The 24898-nt window shown below is 34.1% G+C and overlaps 1 protein-coding gene and 1 pseudogene across 3 annotated transcripts in view; one reads left to right on the top strand and one right to left on the bottom strand.

Annotated features, from left to right (window-relative positions):
* Cdk8 (cyclin dependent kinase 8) overlaps positions 1-24898 on the top strand; it is a 121208-nt gene that overhangs the window by 46244 nt on the left and 50066 nt on the right. For all 3 annotated transcript variants that reach the window (XM_074043652.1, XM_020156146.2, XM_020156136.2), the window contains exon 2: positions 15014-15089. In XM_074043652.1, the coding sequence (XP_073899753.1) occupies positions 15066-15089 (24 nt within the window). In that variant the 5' untranslated portion in view covers positions 15014-15065. The remainder of the gene's footprint in view (positions 1-15013; positions 15090-24898) is intronic.
* LOC109681386 (LYR motif-containing protein 4 pseudogene) lies at positions 920-13471 on the bottom strand (annotated as a pseudogene).

Genomic DNA, 24898 nt, shown 5'->3' with positions numbered 1-24898 from the left:
AAAGCCTAAGGGACTTGTGGGGCAATCATATGCTTTGTGACAGTTCCAAAAGAAGAAGGGAGGTGAGAATATTTGAGTAAATGACTGAAATCTTCCCAAATTTGATGAAAGACTTGAATATAAACATGTAAGAAGCTTAATGAAAGCTTAATGAAGTAAGAGAAACACAAAGAGTTTCCCATCCAGGCCATGCATAGTGATCAACACCTGTAGTCCCAGCTACTCAGGAGGTTGAGACAGGAGGATCACAATTCAAGGCCAGCCAGGAAAAAAATTAGGGATCCCCTATCAAAAAAGTAAGCCAGGTATTGTGGGGCATGTCTATAATCCTAGCTACTTGGGAGGCAGGCAGAGGTAGGAGGGTGCTCTTTGAGCCCAGCCTGGACAAAATTAGTGAGGCCCTATTTGAAAAACAAACCATTAAAACAAAAGGTCTGGGCATGGCTCAAGTGATGGAGCTCTTGTCTAGCAGTACAAGACCCTGAATTCAATCCCCAGTAACACACACATACGTAGATACATTATAATTAAAATGTTTTGCTTGTTTGTGGAGACATGGGGTCTTACTGAGAATCCCAGGCTGGCCTGGAACATGCTATGTAGCCTAAGCTCACCTTGAACTTGTAGTCCTTCTGCCTCAGTTACTCGAGTGCTGGAATAATACCCATGTGGCAGCACACTTGGCATGTAAGTAAAGTTTTATTTTATTTATTTATTTTTTTAGGGAAACAATTCTGTTTATTGTTAAGGATCAAGAAACAGTTTGCAAATGCTTCATACAAATGTGGATGAGCTGCAAGATGGGATGGGGTGAAGAGAACACACAATAATACATAGCATTATTCTGAGTAACTTCCAGCATTTCATTCTAACCCCTGACAGCCATCCTTTTACACTAAGTCTGCAAATAGGATGGAAACGTGACTCAGTTATCAACTCCTGTAGGGCAGGCAGATCAAGAGGCTATGTTCAGCCAGTGTTGGAAGCCCCCAGCTTGCACACAGAATGGATGCTAAAGATGGTCCACAGCTGCTGTTAGAGGCTGGTCCCTGGCTCCCTATGTCCTGGGCTTCTCTTGATTCTCAGTGATAAGCTTGTCAGTTGAATATAGTTGACTAATATGGACCTGTCGGCGGATTACTCCAAGGTCTCTTTTGGCTTTACTCACTAGAGCTTAAATTTCTATAGGATCCTTTACATTTTTATTTTCTCTGAAGGCATCTCTTATCCTCCTGACAGCGTAAGTTCTGTAATTGTAGGCGCTGAAATGCTTGCTCGCTCTCAGCATCGCCCGGTACAGATCTAACACTTGTGCGCTGCTGGAGGCTGCTGTTTTGGAAGGGCGGGGGGAAATACCAAAAAACCCCCACAAAAACAACCAAAAAAATCCAAACCAAAAACAAATGGGTCCTCTTCCCGGAGGTCCCAAGTTTAACCCAATTCAAATTTCAACCTATGCAAAACCCATGTACTACACTAAACGCAGCGACTCTGCCGCACTAGTGGGCTGGGATGCGGCCCAGGTGTGCACAGCGCGGGCTGCGGGGCGGCGCTGGGGAGGCGGGCCTAAGTAAAGTTTTAAATAGCAAATAGGAGATAGTCTTGAAACTAGCAAGAGGGAAGTGACCTGTTAAATTTGAGGATCCTCAATAAGATTGTAACCAGATTTGTCACCACATAAGTTTGAAGGCCAGAAAGCCAGTATATTCAAAATGCTGAAAGACAAAAAACTTTCTACCAAGACTCCTGTATCCAACAAAATTCTCCTTCAGAAGTGAGGGAGAAATTAAGACATTCCCAGTAAACAAAAGCTGAGGGAGTTTACTGCCATGAGATCTACACTGCAAAAAAATATGTGCAAGGGAGTCTTATAGGTTGAAATGAAAGGATTCTAGACAGTAACTTAAAGCCAAATGAAGGAATAAATATCTCAATAAAGATAAATATGTATAAAACTATAAAGCTAATATTGTTAACAGTTTAAAATTCCTGTTTTGTTTTCTATATGATTTAAGAGACTAATGCATTTTTAAATTCTTAATCTAAAAGCTAACATTTTTGTAACTTTGGATTTCTCAGTTCACATTTCATTTTCTACATAATCAAGAAGATCGGTGTTTATGTTTTGGGACACAAAATGTATGAAAATATAATTATGTGACACCAGCAAATGAAAATGGTGGTTATGAAGCTTTATTGGAGAGATGTTTTGTATGTAATTGAAGTTATGTTAACATAAACTTTGAGTGTTACAATTTTAAATCGTTAAATGTAATCTATAGTAACTACAAAGACATACTGTAGAATATACCCAAAAGGAATGAGAGACTTAAATTTATTTCACTAAAGCAAAGAATGGCAGAATGGATAAAAACACAACCCACTTTTGTTCTGCCTACAAGAAACTTACTTTAGGTCCAGAGATACAAATAGAATTAAAATCAATAGATGGCAAAAGATGCTCATGCAAAAAAGAATAGGATAGCTTTACTAGTGCAAGGCACAATAGTCTTTAGAAATCTAAAAAGTTTACAAGAGATAAAGAAGATATCAATAAAAGGCTTAATACAGCAAGAAGATATAACTTATGCATCTAATGACAGACCATCAAAATATATGAAGGAAAAAACTGATATTGAAAAATAGACAGTTCTAGACTAGTTGAAAACTTCAGTATCCTCTCTCTATAATAGATAGACCAGGTAATATGTAAGGAAATAGAGGACTTAGCACAAGAAAATTACCTCTAACAGATATACACAGAATACCTAACAGCAGTGTACTCATTTTCCCCAAGTGTGTAAGAGACATTTTCTATGATAGACCATATGGTCCATAAATTAAGTCTCAGTAAATTGTAAACAGTTGGTATCATACAAATTATACCTTACAACTACAATGGAATGAAGTTTGAAATTAGTAATAATTAAAATAGGAAGATCCACAAAATTTTGGAAAATAGTTCATTCTCTAAACTTCTACTAGATCAAAGAAGAAATCACAAGGGGAATTAGAATATACTTAGAGATGAAAGTGAAAACACAATGTATCAAATCTTAAAAGATGGAGCAAAAGAAGAAGAGGAGAAATTTTAGTTTTAAATGCTGACCTTAAATTAAACTTGTTTCAAATCAACAACCTAACTTTGTGATCTAAGAAAGTAGAAGAACAAAATAAATCCAAAACTAGCAAAACAAAAGAAATGAAAGATTAGAGCAGAGATAAATAGAAAGTAGAATAATGAAAATCACTGAACTCAAAAACTGGTTATTTTAAAAGATAACAAAATTCACAAAAGTTTAGCTGAGTAGATTAAGGAAAAAGGGAAAAGCCTCAAATTGGTAAAATTAGAAATGAAATGGAAACATTGCTACTGATTCCATAAAGATAAAAAGAAAGATAAGAACAGTACTATGAAAAGTCTGCATGCCAATAAATTGGATAATCTAGATGAGCAAATTCTTAAAAACATGAAATGTGAAGACCAAATTGGGAAGAAACAGAGTATTTGAATAGATCTGTGTTTAGGAGATTGAATCAGTAACCACAAATCTCTTGATGAATAAATAGCTTTGACTTGATGGCTTTATTGATGAATTATATGAAACACTGAAAGAACTAGTACCAGTGCTTTGAAAACTTTTTCAAAAACATTGACACAGAAGAAACACTTCACCATTTTATAAGGCCTGAATTAACCCTGAGACTCTATAAGGAAACTATATACCAACATCTTTGATGATCATTGTGTGAAAATATTACACAAAATAGTAGCAAACCAAATTCAACAGCATATTAACAGGATTATATTCCATCACTAAGTTATTTTATTCATTTAGCAAGTTTTATATTCCTAGAATATAAAAATGGTTCAATATATGAAAATGGATCAGCACCACATTAACAGAATGAAAGGCAAAAACCCGCATGATGATCTCAATTAAAGTAGGACAAAACATTTGGCAAAATTCATCATAAAAACCCTCAAAAAAACCAAAACAGTGGCTCATGCCTGTAATCCTAGCTACTTAGGAGACAGAGATCAAGAGGTCACAGTTTGAAGCAAGCCTGGGCAAATAATTTGTGAGACCCTCTCGGAAAAATCCATCACACAGAAGAGCTGGAGGAGTGGCTTAAGGTGTAGGCCATGAATTAAAACCCTGGTACCACAAAAACTCAATCTCAACATTATACAAACTGTTCACAAAAACCCACAGTGAACATCATACTCTATGGCAAAAACCTGAAAGCTAGTACCAGTAACAGGATAAAGAAGCCTGTTTGCACCACTCCTATTTATCTTAGTTATAGGATTTCTGCCCAAAGCAGTTTGACAAGAAAAAGAATTAAAAGGCATCCAATTGAAAAGGAAGAAGTAGAATTATCTCTGTTCACAAATGATATGATCTTATATATAGGAAACTAAAGATTCCACAATCAAAATTTATTCAAACTAATAAATGAATTCAGCAAAGTAGCAGCATACAGAGTCAATCAACAATCTGTTGCATTCCATACACTAACAAAGAACAATCTGAAACCAAATCATGAAAACAGTTGCGTTTGCACTAGTGTCAAAAACAATAACATACTTAGCCTGGAGGCAAAAGATTATTCACTGCAAACTTGAAAAACATTATTGAAAGAAATTGAAGAAGCCATAAATTAACGGAAACGCATCCCATGTCCATGAAATGGGGGGGTTAATATTGTTAAAATATGATATTACCCAAAGTGACTGCAGATTCATTGCAATAACTATCAAAATCCAAATGTCTTTTTCTTTTTAGAAATAGAAAAACCCCTTCTGCAATTTATGAAAAATATGTACTGTTCCTAAATAGTGACAAGTCTTGAAAAAGGAGTACAAAACTGTAAGACTACTACTTCCTGGTTTCAAAACTTACAGTATAGTAATCAAAACAGTATGGTATTGACATAAAGCAGGAAATACAGACCAATGAAATAAAATAACCAAGAAATAAACCCTTATATACATAGTCAAATTATTTTTGATAAAAATTGTTAATAGATTCATTGGGGAAAGTACAATCTTTTTGCAAGTGGTACTGAGAAAACTGTATTTCACATGTAAAAGAACAAAGTTGGACCCTACTAACACTTATATACAATAATACCTAAAAATTGATTAAAACTGTAAATATAAAACCTCAAACACTAAAATTCTTAGAAACTTAGGACAAAGATTTCATGACAGTGGATTTGGCAGTGATTTCTTAGATATGACACCAAGCAGTGCAAGCAATAAAAGAAAAAATTGACAAATCAATCTTTATGAAAAATGTTAAAAATTTGTATCAAGAAACACCATCCGCATAGTAAAGAAGCAATACACAGAATGGGAGAAAATATTTCCAAATTACATGTCTAGTAAGGGATTAATATCCAAAATATATATAGAGTTCCTAAAACTCAAGGTAAAAAACAATCCAATTCAAAAATGGGCAAAAGACTTTGAATAGACATTTCTTCAGAGATATACAACAGTATATCCAATTCAAAAATGGGCAAAAGACTTTGAATAGACATTTCTTCAGAGATATACAACTATATATCATTACATCAGTAATCATTAAGAAAATGCACATCAAAACTACAATAAGGTGACATTTCACACCCCATTTGGAAGACTACTATTAAAAAAAAAGAAAATGACCCATGTTGGCAAGGATGTGGAGAGGTTGGAACCCTTGTACACTGTTGGTGGGAATGTTATAAATGATGTAACTGCTGTGGAAAACAGTATAGTTTTTCTTTTTAAAAATTTGAATTACTCATGACTTAAGAGTCTCACTTCTGGATATATACTGAAAAGACTTGAAAAATCTTGAAATGAAGTTTGCACATCCATGCTCTATTCCTAATAGTTAAAATGCAGAAGTAACCCGGGTGTCCATCAAGGGATGAATGGGTAATTAAAATGAGTGTGTGTGTGTATGTGTGTAATGCAATATTAATCTTTTTAAATGAAGGAAATTCTAACATATACATCCATTATACAACATGGATGAACTCAAGTACATTTTAAGTGAAATAAGCCAGTAACAAAAATACAAATAATGTATGATGCTACTTCCAAAAGGTACTTAGAATTGTCAGAATTAAGAGACAGAAAGTAAAATACTGGTTGCTATGGGTTGGGGGCATATGAAATGAAGAGTTATTATTTAGTGGATGTAGTTTCGATGAAGAGTTATGGGGATAGATGGTAGTGACGATTGTACAAGTTATGAAAGTATTTAATATTTCTGAACTGTATACTTAAAAATGATTAGGGTGGTAAATTTTGTTAAGTACATTTTACCACAGTATAAAAAATTGAAAAAAGTGTTATAAAGATACATTTTTTGAAAGATCTGTACAAATGTTCTAATGGCCTTCTGAGTTAAACAGTACATGGGCTGTCAGTAACCTAAGTTACTAACTTATCCCCTCTTCCTCCTCCTGTGTCTACCTTTATTATATCTATATCTTTATATGCAGATATTAAATGTGTACGTTTGTGTGTATATATTTACATATGGTATTTGTTTTTATGTTCTTATATGAATGGTATGAAATTTTCAAATATAAAAAGCTAATATAAGACTTAAGTTTCTCCAATCCGGTATGACCTTCCCTTTTGAGAACTCTGGCAACTGCTCTCATTCAGCCCATAACCACAGTGAGGTAGTCTGCATCTTTTCTTACTCTGTGTAGCTTCTTCGCTTTTGGTAAGATGTTACATGTTTACCTAAATACAATGACATCTTAATCCAACTTTACATTATGTGGTATAGTGGGGGTTGGCGGGTGAAATGAAACGGGAAAAAAGATGGGCTGCTTCTTGCCAGTTTTTTACTCATGAAGCACTACTCCTGTACCTGGAGCTATTATTGGGAAGGCAGGGGAAGTTTATCATTCCTTATTTGCATTCCTGTTTCTTGTTTTTATTGAAAATAGTGGAGTCTGATCTTGTTAGCTTTGTGTTTAGCACTGTCAAACATGTCTGTAATTCATTGAAATTCAGATACATTTTATATATCTTTAGCATTTGCCACATTTAACTATCCTCCCACTATATTTTCACCAGCATTTTAGGAAATCCTGCTTTTGTGTTTAGATAGCAGTAGTTCCATTTAAATTATCAGTGGTTTCTGGGAAATTGATACATAGAATTGAGTTGAAAATACTGCTTAATTCAGGGGCATACTATTATTGTCAATCTGTGTAAGGCTCTATATTTTTCATTTCTTCATTTCTCTGTGTCTCAGTATAATGGGAGTGCTATAAAAATATTATAAACTGGGTGCTTTAAGCAACAGACATTTATTTCTCTCAATGCTGGAGGCAGAGGAGTTCAAGATTAAGGTGCTAACCGGTACAGTTCTTGGTGAGGGCTCTCTTCCTGACTTGCAGATGGCTGCCACTCTGGTGGGGAAAGAAAGAGGCACCTAGCAAGTGGCTGTCTTTTAATGGCTATCCGAACCCCATCCTTGTGATCTCATTTAGACCTATGGACCTCCCAAAGACCTCAGCTCCAAATACCATGCCATCACATTGACGGTCAAGGCTTCAACTTAGGAAGTTTGGGACATAATCCAGTCCATAGCACTGTATATGCTTTGTATCTATGAAAATAGGTCTTTGTATAAAGGTTCTATCTAAAGAACTCTTGGGTACAGATCTCATCCATTTCATTTTTTTTTTCTATTTAACTATATGGAGACCTGTTTTGTTGCTTTTGACCATGTCTTTTCTTTATATGCATACACTACATTGCTTATCTATTCTACATGATGGTATTACTCGGTCTTCAATAAATGTCACTTTATCCTATGAGATTATGAAACCTTTCTTGCAAAACATTATCAGGAAAGGCACTGCTGGCATAGAAAATACACAAATCACTATACAAGATTGATCCCTAAAATGTTTGCACCAGTTTATACTCACAGTAGCAGTGCATAGTGGTTTTTTATTCCACCATATTCTCCCAAGTTTAAATGAGAGTGATTAAATATTAAATATTAGTAAAGGATACTGGAAATAGTTAATGTGGTATGCAAGAGTGAAAGGCTTTTTAATTTTCTTAAACTAAAGAAACTTATGTGGTCAGATTTTGGTCTATAAATATAGGATTAACATTGTGTTACTAATGTAAAAAAAAAAAAAGCCTCTCAATGTGAGAGAGTTGTAATGACTTCAGATCTCTGTTTTTTCAACAATGAGATTAACATTCTTCAGAATTACTGAGTGTTGTTTAGGGCGTAGAAAGTAACTGATTAATTAGGTGGTTATATTGCTAGAAAGGTGGAAATTTAAAAAATGATTTTTTTTAAAAATGACTTTTTAGGGTGCCTTAATTGCATAATCACTTTTGAGTGATTCATAATAACACTTGGAGTGAACATTTAAGTAATATTCAGGTACATTGAAGCAAAGGCCAAATATTTGATTGAAGAATATTGTTCATTAATTTCTGTTTTTGGTATTACCTGTTTTTTAGCATAAACATTAAGGAGAAATGAATGGTTATAAATAAACCATGCCAAAATATGGTTCTTGAAGTGAAGATGCTATGAGTATGTATAGTTTTATTCTTACAGTTAAGAAAAATGAAAGGAGGAAAATTATTTAAGAAAGGCTGATAAGTACTTTGATGAAAACCTCCACATTCTAGTTATGTCTGATGATATACTCTTAATTTTTTATCTGAAAGACAATTGAACTTCCAAGGCAAATATAGCTCTCTGTATAGCTGTTTCTCCAAACAAGGTAAAGATGAGTTTGAAGTATGAAAATCTGAGATAATGCAGATGAGAGGCATTTATTGTTAAGTTTATAAGAAGCTTTGTTACTTTTGGGAGCTTGGCATTTAGAGCTGCCAACAAACTTGAAAGTAATTCCTATTGGATTTGTTCACTGTTGTATCTTATAGACTACAAAAGTGCCAAGCACAGGAACTCCCCCAAGTTGCCAGGAAATTCCCTCATACCTAGAATTAGTAGTTCTAATAATCTTTTAAATATACTTGCTCACCAAAATGTTAATTTATGGATTTCACTTATCAAAATCACCAAAAGAGCAGAACATACTTATTTCAAGGGATCTTAAAAGACAATATGGCTAGCTAAAATGAAGTCTTTCAGATTTTACCCAATTTACATGGAAGTATTGTTTCAATTTGCTCAGGTGCATTGTAAACTAGCATGAGATTACTGAAAATAATAAATGCCAAAAAGCCACCAGAAACGCACCTGTTGGCAAATCTATTGGCCTCTTATAGCAAGAGAAAGCGCACACCCACGTGTAATGTGAGGTATACAAATAAGAGGAAAGCAAGTGCTTTACAGGGTATGGTCTTAGATTGAAAATGATTGTATGAACAGACTAAGGGCAATAGAGTAGCTCTAGATTGGATGCTATCGTGAAGTAAGGAGGCGTGAAGCAAAGCTGGAGACTTTGTACCTGTGGTATAGCCTTGGGCAAAACCTTGTTCTTGTTGGCCTTGCTACTGGCCTTTCCATAAATCTGTTATCAATTTTACTGATAATCAAGTTATCAGTAAGGCTTATTTTCACTTTCTCAGTTCCTCTTTTTGGTCAGATATGGCCATTCAGATCATTGTTCTGTGAAATTCAGATCTTTGCCTTTGCTACAATTCCATGGATTATTCAGAGAACCTCGTCTACTGTTGGACTGAAGCAACTTTTTGTTGCATTTGTAAGGTTAACTGAATGAATCATTTGAAGTAAACATGGCTATGCACATTTAAAAATGCAATTACGTTTGAGAATGGCAAATGCTCAGAGAATGCTAACAGAGTTTGTAGTCACTTCTAAGCCAAGATCCAACATCCTTAAGTGTGGTTTTGGTATCAACAGAAACTCTTAGGTTTGACATTATGGGAGATGTCTGTCCTGTTTATAAGATTTAGCTTAATATTTTAAGAATTGCTTAGTTACTTAAGTGTTAATTGCCCAGGGACCTAGAATGAGCTGAATTGTACTCAAAAGAAAGTAGCTATAATTTCAATCATTAATTTTGGTTGAATATTGTAGAAAAATGATGAGCAAATTGCGTCCTGGTGTTAGATTCACACAATCAGTGATTAGAGATGTGTACAGAATAATATTATGAATAATTTCAGTATTGTAAAAGGTAACAAATGTCTCACCAATTTAGAAATATAAACCAGAAAGTAAAGGTAATAGCTTGGGATATAAAAAATAAGAGCACACAAATCAAAACATGATAATCTTTAGTTCTGGCCATTTATATCTTGTTCCAAGGGTCCTAGGTGCAAGCTGTCTTTTCGTGCTTCTTGACCTAAAGTATCTTCTCTAAGATCAGCTTTCTCTTATCAAGTGTGCTGTGATTGTCCCTGCTGGACAAGGATATTGAAACCTATAAAAAAAATTAATTGGAAACAGTAATTATACCAGTTTTTGTGTAACATGTATTTTATTTGCATATAACTATCTGTAGAGCCCAAATTCCCCTTTTTTAAAGAATGCTTTATTCTGTTCTATTCGTTTATTTGGTGTGGCTGGGATTTTAATTAAGCGTTTCATGTTTGCAAAGCATATGCTGTACAATTTGAGCCACATTTGCAGTCCATTTTGCGCTAGTTATTTTGAAGATGACATCTCATGAACTATTTGCCCTGGTTGGCCTCTTGGTTAGCTGGGATTATAGGCACAAGCCACTGTACCTGGGTTCTCTTTAGATTGATAAATCAATTTAGAAACAAGAGTTTTCACAATAGTTTTGGATTAAATAAAATTTGAAGGATATTGACCAAATCTGATTATTTCCATTAGCTTTCCATTCTTAAGGTGAAGGAACAAGTTTTTGGGTTGCCTGGTGGCCACTCTAGGAAATTCACAGATACATTAGATGTGAAGTATATCTTATCAGCCTTATGACTCTGACTTTGGGACCTAGACTAAAAAGAAGCAAAATCAAGAAGAATGTTAAATGATATAATAATTGTGAGCCTAAGTCATAGTGTTCAAAGGTAAGAACTATTTCCAGGGAATATTTGAAAATATGGCAATAAGAACAATAATGGTATTTTAAATAATTTTTATTTAAAATATGGTCAAGACCCAAGAATATATACTTAATGACCATCTCTTTTTGAAGTTTTGCATTTTCTCTAGTTGGAAGTATTACAGTTATTAAAACTACAAGGATATTAAACCAAAAAGCAAGTTAAATTGTTCATTTCACATCATTAAAACATTGGGAACAAACTGCTTATTATCTTACATAATCCTTAAGATTTTATTCCCTAGTCAGTGTTCTCACAAACCTTTTCCCCTTAATAACTATCATAACTCAGCATATAGTGACAGTTGTTGAGGATCATATAACTAAATTTGATGCATTAGTCTTTATGAATTCATAATTTTTGCTACATAACTAAACAAAATGACTAGTTTAGCTTTTTTCTTGCTTTTGTTTGTTTTTGCTTAATTGTATTAGATGAGGTCTCTCTCTGTAGCCCAGGCTGGCCTAGAACTCGGGTTCCTTCTGTCTCAGCCTCCCAATTGCTGGGATGACCAGGCTTATGACACGAGGTCTGGATTAAAGCATGACTTTTTCCATGAAGAATAAGCCTCAAGATCTTCTCAGGAAGCACAAGATCCTTGATTTGGCTGACTTTTCCAGAATGTTTTCATGTCATTGTAGTTGACAGTGTAATTCTCCAAATACCTTACATAGAATTTAAATGCCAAACCACACCTATTGATAATGTGATTCATTTTTAATTTTTTAATATAATGTAGAGCTAGTCTAGAACTTTTGGCTTCCAAAACTAGTGTCAAGAAAACCAAAGGTCTCTGAATTTGTTATCGTTTTTAAATAAGTTGTTGCATATCCTTATTGGAAATTTGTAAAATGCCCTGTTTGTTTCCACGTTTCTAAAATGTTTTCATCCATTTTGTGATGGTAGCTCATTGGATGCTTACTGCTTTACAAATCATGTCCTTCACTTATTTTATGAGTTTTCTTTCTCTCTTTTCTGTTACTGGAACTCCTATTTAACTTGTGTATTGTATCTCATGGATTGCTTCTCTGATTGTCCTATTTTTCTTTCACTTTTTTATCACTTTCTTTCTGGTCTGTTTCCTAGGATATCTCTTTCACTTTATCTTTCATCCAGTGAATTCTATTTCAGAGATATCTCATGTTCTCTGAATATGTCTTTCAAGGATTTTGCTGTGTAAATCTACTTGGTTCTTGACTTTCTTCATTGTCAACTCTGATTCTGTTTCCTTGTATCCTCTGTGTCAATTGAGTTTGTGCTTTTGCTTTCTACTTTATGATTTTTAATCCTCTCTTCTCTACCATTTTTCATAGTTACAGGTTTATGTCTTTTAAAATTACCTTTACCATTAACAGAGTTTTCAGAGGCAACTAAATATGTGTATTTCATACTCTGTCTTACTGAAACACTAGTCAGCTTTTTAGCTATTCCTTTGTAGCCATATTATTTCCAGCTTACTCCTGTAATCTCTTAAAGGCAAATGTTTGTCATGGTTCCATCCTCTTCTTTTTGGTTTTCTCACAGAACACACTTTCCTTCAACATTATTTATTTTTAATTTTATTTTATCGTTTTTGCATTTACTTACATGTATATACATTATTTGGGCCACCTTTCCCCCCCAACTTTATTTTTTAATGTGACATGCTAGTCAGTTTTCTGTTACTGTAGCAAATATGGTAAGATTTATAAAGGAAAAGATTGATTTTTGCTTACAGTTTTGGAGATTTTAGTCCATGACCAGTTGGCCACATTGCTTTGGTCCTGTGTCTTCTCATCATTTTGGAAGCAAGTGGTAGAGCAATCTGCTCACCTTCTAGCCTGCAAGGGAAAGGAAAGGGTCAGGTCGCACTGTCCCCTTCAAGGGCAAACACCCTTTGACTAGCAGACCTCCCACTAGGCCCCACCTCTTAAAGGTTCTACCACTTTTGAGTAACACCACGGGTTGAGTGAGGACCAACTTTTTAACATACAGGCATTTGGGAAACATTTAAGATCCAAATATTTTCTCCTTACACATGTTTCCTTTATATATCCTTTGAAATGAAATATATATACTCTGCACTCCCCTTTGGAGACAAGAGACCTGTCTCCAGTAGCTCTTTCTTTGGGGCATGTTTAATGATACCAAACTGTTTGTTGCTACACTTTGTTGTTCTTTGAGCATATCATATATTTCTGTGCTTCTGCACTTACTTGGTGTGTGCTCTTTCCACTTCTTGGGATGTAAGTACTGAAATCTTTCTTTAGTGCCTTCCTGTCTTTGTGACAAACTTCTTAAGTATTAAAAGCCGAGATTTAAGTAGGTTTTCTAGAGCTTTCTCTCACCTGGCTTCAAGATATAGTTGGTTGACCCTCTGTTTTGCAGTTGATCTTTGAACAAAGCAGGGGTTGGGGATGGCTGACACTCCATCCTGCAGTTGAAAATCTGAGCATAACTTTTGACCCCCCCATCATAGCATCAGGAGGCAGCTGTGAAATTATTACAGTAGTGCTGAATGTTTCACAGTTAATTTAATGCAGTTGTGATTTAATACCACATTTTGATTCTCATTTACATTTCTCTCAACTATAAATAGTACCATGTATTTTAAAAAAGTTACTTTGTATAATAGATTCGTGTATATTTTATGGTAGTAAGCGACTATATACTATCATCCACATAGTTTTGTGCATTCATGGCATACCTAACATTCCTTAATATTTTCAGTACTTCTAGACTATATGGTTTGCCTGAAAGTTTTTTTCAATTTATCATAAATACCCAAAAAAAAAAATTTCTGCAAATCAGTGGACTTGCAAAGTTCATGTATATTGCTTAAGGGTCAACTATATTTAGAACACTGTGTTACCATTTATTAATTTACATTATCTGACTACTTCTACTGGATCGTTACTGAAACTAAGGAACAAATCGTTTTCATCTCCTTTCATCCCTGCAGGGTTCTCAGTAATTTCCAAGAGAATAAAGGGAACCTGAGTTCAAAAAAGTTTTTGAACAACCATTTAGACCTCAGTTAGATGATACTTCCTCTGAGAATATTTGCTTGGGTCCTGTACCAAAGTAACATTTTCTGGGTTATTCTTGCCCTATCCATAGCAGTAGTATCTGCCATAGTGTACTATGGCACACTGGTTGTTTATGTAAGCCAATAAACATAGAAAAGTCCATAAAAGATTGTATCCCAAGTACCTAGTACTGTTCTGGATACATAGTAAGTACTCAATAAATACAAGTTGAATTAATACTACTTGAGGGTATTTGGAGGTAACCTAAGTTACTCATTATCAGGTATGATGATTATAACATGTTTTTAAAAGTGTAAAACCACTTCCTGCTTTAGTGATGTATCTTAACTTTTGTTGACCCACCAGTACCTGAAGTTTTAGAAAGCAAGTTTTATGCATTTTTTCTAGTTCTGGGGTTTGAACTCGTCTTCATGCTTGCTAGGCAGATGCTCTACCACTTGAGCCACTCCACCAGCCCTAGTTTTATTTTATGTGTGTGCTGCATGTGTACAGATGCACACACATATGTAGAGGAATTGTGATACATACTAGAATAGAAAGATCTTATTTTTATTAGCATATATTAATTGTACAAAAGGGATTTCGCTGTATGTAGTATTTCCATTCATGCAAAAATATTGCTCAAACTCACTTTTTCAGTTACTCTTAGAATCTATTGCTAGGAGTCAGGAGCTCTATAATCTGAATATTTATCTTCAGTAAGTATCTGTGGATTAGACAAACTTTTTATTCCTTGGAGGCCAATTTCCCTCATTAAATAATGGAACTAACCTAAATTATCTAAAAGAACTTTCTGTATGAAATGTAGTTATATGAGAAAGTTATCGAATATGTATTAAGCATGTGATTTTATTTCTATTTTATTTTATTAAGATGCATGTAAATATAGATTTATCTGCGTATTAAAATAACTTTGTTTTTACAGGAAGGATGATAAAGACTATGCTTTAAAACAAATAGAAGGAACTGGGATCTCTATGTCGGCATGTAGAGAAATAGCAGTAAGTGAAGCTCTTTTTATTACCATATTATTAATTGATTTTTGAGTGTCAACTATGTATGTCTTTGTATTATATTTGTTATATTAATTGAAAGCTGATGAATGTTTTCATATGAGGTGTTTATAGAAAAATGCACTTGGTTTTTAAGGAGAAGTAAACATGGTGTAATTCTAGCAAAGATCTAATATAAATTCATTTATTTTGGGGTAAAGTTAATTCCAGTTGTTTATATGAATATATATATTTTTACAGTAAATATCAGTAATAATTGTGGTTCCAGTTGTTGTGGTTCCAGTTGTTACTTCATTTGAGTAAATAAAAGTGGTTAGTTGATATAAAATTAATATTTCTATTTTAATAGGATGGGATTGTCATTACTTAGGTCAAATTAAAGTGAAATCCTATATTATATCTGTTTGAGTATATAAAAATTTATGACTTTTTCTTTTGGAAGCATAGCTTTCTATGTGGTAATTAGGTTCTCATTTTTATTCCAAAGGGAAGTATTCTTCATGTTAATGCATTACTTGATAATTATGCATACATGTAAACTTGAGATTTTACTTCACTTTTTACTATTATAAAACTGTGGGTCCAAACATGTCTTTCTTATTTTAATCAGAATATTCTAGGATATATATTATGCTCTTTTACTTTTGTGCTCTCAGTCCTCCTGTCTGCACATAGGTGTAGGCTTTTATAACCTAGAAATACTAACTGGAAATAATTGTGCTCGCTTAACTGATTCTAAGCCAAAAGGTCTTCAGCCAGTAGTCATTTGTTGTGTACCATAGCAACAAGGACAGTGATAAGAGTAGGAAAAGTAAAAAATATAGAACAAATTGGGGTCCTTACTTTAAGTATTTACCCTATGCTGAGGGAAGAGACTCATAAATTTACAGTTTGTCAGGCACCATTATAGAAATGTGAGAGGAGAGTACATTGAGGTTAGAAAATCAAGGAAAGTTCCAAGTTTGAGAGTGCACGTAGGAATTACCCTCCTAAGGTTGAGATGGAGGACTTTCTTAACCTAACTTATGCTATATTGAAGGAATGTATTTCAACTAATAATTTTTTTATACTCTTGGATCTTGAGACAAGTTAACTATACATTAACTGTTAGTTTTTCAATATCTACTATTCTATATATACTAGTCACTTTTAAAGAATTAAAATTCATTAAACTATGGTCAGTGATGTTAGAAGTCAGGATAATGATGACCCTTGGAGGGAACAGAGTGACCAAAAGGGGTACAAGGAGTTTTCAGTGCTAGTAATATTCTTTGTCTTGGTCTTGCCCTGGATTTGGTTCCAAAGGTTTAATATGTGAAAATTGATTAAGCTGTATACATGGTTCTTGTGTTTTTCCCTATGTTTATTATTTTTTAACAATTATTTTTTAAGAAATCAAATTCCGGAACAAACTTGCTTCTTTGTGTGTGTGTATATATATATATGTTAATAACTGTAACTGCAGTTAAATATAGAAATAATAAAGTATACTTTAATGTACCTTGTAATAAATTAATCTGAGTTGAGGTTTTATATTTTAATGAACTCTGATTTATAAGTTTTTTTTTTCTTTTATGGCTGTTTTGTATATTTAATTGAAGAAATCTTTCTTCACTCACAGATTAAAGGACTGAGTAAATGTAGGTCTATTTCTAAGTTCTGTGTTCTGCTCCATTGACCTCTTTGTCAGCCTGATTCTACTACCAGATTTATAGCGACACTTAAAATCAGGTGATGTGAGGTCACCAACTTTATTCTGTTATCAGGATGATTTGGGCTCTTAAGCTTCTTTGCATTATCATATAGGTTTTTTCTTGGTTGGTGTATATTATTTGCACATATAAGGGGTTTCATTATGACATTATGACAAATTACATGCATACATTGTAATTTGACCATATTCTCCACTCCACTACTCCCGCTTTATCCCCTTTTTTCTTTCCCTTCCACCTCTCTGATAGCATGCCCCTCTAAGAATGGATAAAGAAAATAAGATAGATATATATATTCTTATGTATATATATACACACACACATACATACGATGGAATTTTACTCAGGCATTAAGAAGAATGAAATTATGTCATTTCCTAGAAAATGAAGGAAACTAGAGCTTATCATTTTACATGAAATAAGCCAAACCTCCCATTTTTGAGCTAATTTCCATTTCTAAAGACTGCCTGCTGGGATTATGATTAGCATCAATTCAGAAAAAAATTGATAACTTAATATTGACACCTTCAAATCAAAGGAAAGAACATGCTTTCCATTTTATAAGTTTTTTAAAATTTCTCAACACTTATATATATAGTCTTTAATGTAGAAATTTTGCACACCTTTTTTAAATTCATTCTTCGTCAATAAATTTAAAACATAAAGTGCTTTACATTTTCTAAGACTGAAGTGAAATTACTTTTTAAAATTTTTATTTTCCATTTGTTCCTGTCTTTACACAGAAATAGAACTGATTTTCTTTATTATATTGTGTATTGTGTATCTCGAGACATTTGTAAATTCAGTGGTAGGTTTTTCGTGGTTCCATAGGATGAATGATTATGTCATAAATATGATGTTTTTAATTTATTCATCTTTATGTTTTTGACTTTCTTTTCTTAAGTATTATTGACTAAGACATTTCACATATTGTTGAATAGGCATCTTTGAAACTTGCTCCTCACCTTGGGAAAGACGTTTTCAATTTTACCATGGGTATAATTTTAGCTATCAGCTTTTTATAGAAGTTCCTTTTTATTGCTACCTTCCTGAGAATTTTTTTCATAAGGGATATTAAATTTTATCACATGCTTTTTTCTACATACTTAATGACCTTATATTTAAGTGATCATTGTTCTTCTGTATTCTCATGAATTGGTAAATTATTTTGATTAATTTCCTAATGTTTATTGAATTTTGCATTCCTAAAATGATCCTCACTTGGTTATATATTGCTGGATTTGATTAGCTAATACATTGTTCTGGATTTTTACATCTGTGAGTTTGAGGAATGTTGGTCTGTAATTTTCTTTCTCATATTTGTATGTCTAGTATTGATACTGAGATTTTACTGTCTTCATAAAAAAATTAAGCAGTGATTTTCTGTCCTCTTTTCTGGCAGTTTGAGTACAGTTGGTATTCTTCCTTAAATATTTGATTGAAGTCACCAGCAAATATATTTCCTATAGAGCACTACAGATTTTGTTTCATCTTGTGTGTGTTAAGTTAAAAATTATGTAATTTGCCCATTTAATTTAAGTTGTTGAATTCATTAGCACAAAATTGTTTATAATATTCCCTTTCTGTCTTTTCATATGTGTATGTTTTGTAGTGATATTCTTGTCATTGCTGATTTTAGTAATTTGTGTTTATTTCATTGATTTCTTCTTGTTATTATTTCTTTTTACTTTGGGCTGATATTTCTTTATAAGGTGTGCTTTAGGCTATTGATTTTTAAAATATCCTTTTTATTATTAGTAGTAGTAGACTAGAGGTGTGGCTTACGTAGTAGAGTACCTGCTTTGCAAGCATGAAGACCTATCAAAAAAAAAGAACTTTTTAAATATTAACATCTAAAACTATAAATTTCTCTCTAACCTATGCTTTACCCGCATTCCACAAATTTTGTTAAGTTGCATTTTTATTATCAGTTAGTGCAAAGTATTTCAATTTTCTTTGTGATTTTTTTCTTTATCTATGAATTATTTATAAATATATTGGTTAATTTTTAAATACCTGAAACTCTTCTAGATAAGTTGTTTTTTTCTGATTACTGATTGATTTTCATTGTGGTCAAAGAAAACTCTATGCTGGGTGCTGTAAATCAGGCCTGTAATCTTACAGCTACTTGAGAGGCAGAGATCAGGAGAATCACAGTTTGAGGCCAGCCTGGGCAAAATTCATGAGACCTCCTCACAATCAATAAAAGCTGGGAGTGTTGGTACAGCCCTGTCATTCCAGCTATGTGGGAAGCATAAATAGGAGTGTAACCATCAGGTCGGCCGAGGCATCTGCGACACCCTATCTCAAAAATAACCAAACCAAAAAGGTTAAGTGATAGAACTCCTGCCTGGCAAGCAGAAGGCCCTAAGTTCAAAACCTAGTACCACGCAAAAAAGGCATGGAAGGAAGGGAAAGGAAAGGATTCAATGTGTAGAAATACACACTGAAATATTTATTGGTGAAATGATACAATATCTGCGATTTACTTCAAAATAATTCAGGAGGAGGGAGGAGGAGGTATGAATATAGATCAAATAAGATTGATGGTGAGTGGATCATAGTACACAGGGAAAATTTGAATCATACAAACTTAAAGAACAAAGGAATTCCCTTCTTTCTGACAAGTTTTATCATTTATAACCTTTATTAGTTGAGGTATATTCCTTCTATTCCTAATTTCTCCAAGATTTTAATCATGCAGGGATGTTGGATTTTGTTATAGGCTTTTCCTCCAAGTATTGAGATGATAGGTTATTTGTGTCTTTCTATTTATCTACTTTATTACATTTCATGCTTGCATCCCTGGAGTGAAACCAATTTGATCATGTTGTATAATCTTTTTAATATGCAGGAAATTTTACAAAGTATTTTATTAAGAAGTTTTGCATCTGTGTTTATCCAGGAAATTGGTCTATAATTTTTTTTGTTGTGTCCTTATTGGGCTTTGGTATCTTGGTAATACTGGCTTTATAGAGTGAATTTAGTACCATTCCTTCCCTTTGTATTTTATGGAATAATTTGAGAAGGATTGGTGTTCATGAAAGGTCTGATAGAATTTGGCAGTGAATCCATCCAGTCCTAGACTCTATTTGGGAGACTCTATTACTTCTTCAATCTCATTATGTGTTACAGATCTATTTAAGTGGTTTATATCCTCTTGATTAATTTTGGTAGTCAAATGCATCCACAGATTTATCCATTTCTTCTGCATTTTTCAGTTTATTGGAATGCTTTCAAAGTATTCCCTAATGATCATCTGGATTTTATTGGTATTTGTTGTGTCATCTCCTTATCTCTAATTTTATTGATTTAGGTTTTCTCCTTCTTTCATTTGATTAGTTTGGCTAGGGGTTTATCTATCTTACTTATCTTTTCAAAGAACCAACTTTTTGTTTCATTGATTCTTTGTATTTTTTAATCTCCATTTCATTAATTCCTGCCCTAATCTTTATTATTTCTTTCTGCTTACTGGTTTGGAGTTTGGCTTGTTCTTATTTTTCTAAGAGCTCTTGTTTTCTTGGTGAAGATTCTTATAGCTATAAACTTTCCTCCTAGCATTGCCTTTGCTGTATCCCAAAAGTTTTCGTAAATTACGTTTTTATTTTCATTTGATTCTAGGATTTTGAAAAAATTTTCTCACTTCTTAATAACCCACTGATCGAGCATTCAAAAGTAAGTTGTTCAGTCTCCATGAGTTAGAATATTTTCTGAAGTTTCTCTGGTTATTGATTTCTAGTTTTTTCCATTATGGTCTGATAAGATACAGGAAATTATTCCAATTTTCTTGTATTTGTTAAGTCTTGATTTATGTCCTAAGATATGATTTGTTTTGGCCACTAAGAAGAATGTATATTCTGTGACTATTGAGGGGAACATTCTATAGATGTTTATTAAGTCCATTTGATCTGTAATGTTGATTAATTCTGAAGTTTCCTTGTTGAATTTTTCATCTGAATATCTATTTATTTATTGGTTACAGTGAGGTATTAAAGTCACCCACTATTATTGTATTAGGGTCTACTTGAATTTTTATATCCAGTAACATTTCCTTTATGAAATTGGCCATTCCATGTGTGTATGTTTACAATTGTTAAATTCTTCTAGTGGAGTATTCCCTTTATCAGTCTTTATCTCTTCTTACTAGAGTTTGAAGTCTCATTTGTCAGATGTAAATATAGCTAAAATTTCTGCTTCGTTTTGGGCTATTTGCTTGGAAAAATCTTTTTTCCATCCTTTCACTTTAAGCTTGTGCTTTTCTTTGTCCATTTCTGCATTTTTTTTTAAGCAACAAATGGTTGGGTCCTGTTTTTTAATCCAGTCTGCCTGACTGACTGTCTTTTTTTTTTTTTTTTAATTTTTATTTATTTATTTATTTTTATTTTTTTCATTTTTCTTTTATTATTCATATGTGCATACAAGGCTTGGTTCATTTCTCACCCCTGCCCCCACCCCCTCCCTTACCACCCACTCCACCCCCTCCCGCTCCCACCCCTCAATACCCAGCAGAAACTATTTTGCCCTTATCTCTAATTTTGTTGTAGAGAGAGTATAAGCAATAATAGGAAGGAACAGGGGGTTTTGCTGGTTGAGATAAGGATAGCTATACAGGGCATTGACTCACATTGATTTCCTGTGCTTGGGTGTTACCTTCTAGGTTAATTCTTTTTGATCTAACTTTTTCTCTAGTTCCTGGTCCCCTTTTCCTATTGGCCTCAGTTGCTTTAAGGTATCTGCTTTAGTTTCTCTGCATTAAGGGCAACAAATGCTACCTAATTTTTTAGGTGTCTTACCTATCCTCACCCCTCCCTTGTGTGCTCTCACTTTTATCATGTGCTCATAGTCCAATCCACTTGTTCTGTTTGCCCTTGATCTAATGTCCACATATGAGGGAGAACATACGATTTTTGGTCTTTTGAGCCAGGCTAACCTCACTCAGAATGATGTTCTCCAATTCCATCCATTTACCAGCGAATGATAACATTTCGTTCTTCTTCATGGCTGCATAAAATTCCATTGTGTATACATACCACATTTTCTTAATCCATTCGTCAGTGCTGGGGCATCTTGGCTGTTTCCATAACTTGGCTATTGTGAATAGTGCCGCAATAAACATGGATGTGCAGGTTTGATTAGAGAATTAAGACCACTAACAGTCAGAATTATTGAAAGGTATGTAGTGATTCCTGCCATTATTAAATCTGCCTTGGAGAAGTCCTCTGTATCCCTACTACTCAACCTCTTAGTCCCATGATCACACCCAGTTTGGTTATTTAATAACACAATACAAATTATAATTGTAAGGGGGTCTTGTTTACTTATGCTTTTTTTAAACTTGTTATCCCTCCCCCTACTAGGCTGTAACTCATTTCTTCAATAGTGTGCCCTAAGTGTGGCACATAGTCCTTGCTCAGAAAGTAAAATTTTAGAAGGGAGGGAGGAAGGACAGAACTCTGAGAATTTCTTCTGAAGCAAAGAGAATTGCATTATCTTTGTCCTCATTTTATTATAGGTGGTTTGTCTTATGCATTTCCAGAATTTTCTGTGAGCTAGAATCCCTTTAGCTTAGTCATCTGTCCAACTGTGCATCAGTAGCCCACCAGCATTCCAAGAGGCTATCTGGTAGTTGAGATGGGAGAACAGAATTAGAGCCCCAGATTCTACTTTTATAGCTCAGTTGTACTTTAACCTGAGTACCTCAGTTTTTATCAGTTTTCAAGAATGTGGTTGAAGCAAAGTTTCCACAGTTTTAAAAAGTTTTGAAACAATGTTTAAGGCATATATTCAGAATTTTATTTTTGATATGTTGTACAAGTTTAATATTAGAAAGAATGTGGTTTTGAGAATATTAGAAGTTTTCTCATGAACTTAATCACTAAGTGGCATGTATTAACAAGATATAGTTTTAGATACTAATTTGTGTTTTATTTGTACTTTAAAAGCCTAAATGTGACATTTGACAGCTAAAGTGAATCAAGTCTTTGGTGACTTATCAGTCACCAAATAGCTACTTAATAGCTACTTATTCCTAATGGTCAGAAAATTAAGATTTTTGCCCGTAGTACAATGGAAAAACAGGTAGTTTCCATGATAGAAACTATAATATGAATATGGTAGCTAAGATGCTCACCAGACTTCCTGGTTTCTGCTTCTTGCCTCATTTGTCCCTCCAAAGCAAGTTACTACTTAATTTCCTCATGTCTCAGTTTCCTCATTAGAATAATAATAGTGTCTCATAGGGTTTATTGTGGTGAGCTTAGAACACTTCTTGGGATATAATAAACTCGTAAATATTAGCTAAGTTGACATAAGTGTTAACTTAATAAATGTTAGTTATTGCCGCCACAGTCTTATGCTTGTCTGTATTTGTCTCCCAGAAGAGGACTTCAGCAGAAGGTCTTAGAACATTTGATACCCTCAGAACTAGCAAAGCATATTTCACAGTGCCTGGCAGTAAGCTAAATGCAGCACAGCAACTTGGTGTTTTGGACATCCTTGTTTGTTTGTTTTGTAGTTCTGGGTCTTGAATCCTGGACTTTGTGCTTAAGAGGCAGGTACCATACCCCTTGAGCCAGGCCTCCAGCCTTAGGATATACTTCAATAAAAAAATTTACTTGGAGAGGTAATTCTCCATTGAGACTCTCCGTTGCATGGTCCATCTCCAGTCCCACACAGTGGCCATTCTCTTTTAATCCCAAAGTGTCCTATCTTTTAATATGTGTTCCTTAAAACAAAGCACCTAACATAACTAGGAAATAGTCACTGGGCCTGTTACTACTGTTAAACTCACTATATATTTACAGTGTAGCTCAGCGATAGAGCACTTGCCTAGCATGGGCAGGGCCCTGGGTTCCATTTCAAGCACCCCAAGAAAAAACAAAACAATATGATGTTTTACTTACTCTGGATAGTGGTAGTTACTTGCAGTATTATTTTGCTAGGGCTGCCAAAATGAAACACTACAGACTAGGTGGCTTAAAAAAAGAAATTTATTTTCTCAGTGTGCAGGATATAAGTTAAAGAGCAAGGTGCTAGCAGGGTTGGTTCCTCTGAGGCCTCTCTCCTTGGCTTTCAGATGACTGTGGCCTTCTTGCTCTTTATTCTGCCGGTCATTCCAGAGATACCCATGGTATTTTGTGAGTCTTTTTGTATGCCCTCATGTCCTCTTCTTAGAAGGACACTATTCGGATTGGATTAAGGCCTACTCTGATGCCTCCATTTTAACTTGAGTCTGTCTTTAAAGACCCTATTGCCAAATATAGCCACATTCTAAGTTACTGATCTTTAGGACTTAAGCATATGAATGGGGGGAACACAATTCAGTTCCTAACATTATTCTTACTACTGTAGTAGTAATCACTCACAAGTAGAGTTGTTGCCCTCCAAGATTTGTTGTCTTGCTGATAAGATGGATTTTGAAAATAAATAGATTTTTTTTTTTTAAAGAACTGTGTTCCTAATCCATGGAACACACGTATGGTGGCACATGCTTGTCTTCCCAGCATCCAGGAGGATGTGGCATGAAGATGAGTTTAAGTCCTGCCTGGGCTACAGAGCAAGTTTGAGGCTAGCCTGGGCTATATGCCCTGTCTCAAAAAAAAAAAAGAAAAAAAGTCAAAGGGTGTGTTGTATAACATCCTTCAGTTGTGCATTTTGTTAATTGATATATTTATTCATATATTCACCAAATACTTAATGAGGTCTTCCAAGGTGCCAGGCAGTGTGCTAGGCGGTGGTCATGAAGCCATGAGAATTAAACACATAGGACCTGTTATTGTCAAATGTACTGTCCAGTATATTTAAAGCTTCTGTGTCTCTGGATTATAAACAGAACTATTTCTCCAGGATGTTAGCTCTTGGGACGTATTGGTATTAGTCTATACTAGTTAATTATAAGTACTGGCCTTATGTTTTAAACGTTAATTAACTTTAAAAGAAATGTAAGGAGTGGCTCAAGTGGTGGAGTGCCTGCCTAGCAAGCTTGAAGCCCTGAGTTCAAACTCCATTGTCACCAAAAAGAAAAATAAATAAAAGAAATTTAAATCCTGGTCAGACCACTTCCTTGGAAAGTGACTTTGAACAAAT

Source organism: Castor canadensis, chromosome 10 (genome assembly GCF_047511655.1).
Source record: "Castor canadensis chromosome 10, mCasCan1.hap1v2, whole genome shotgun sequence".
NCBI lineage: Eukaryota > Metazoa > Chordata > Mammalia > Rodentia > Castoridae > Castor > Castor canadensis.
This window is presented reverse-complemented; position numbering and strand designations above follow the sequence as displayed.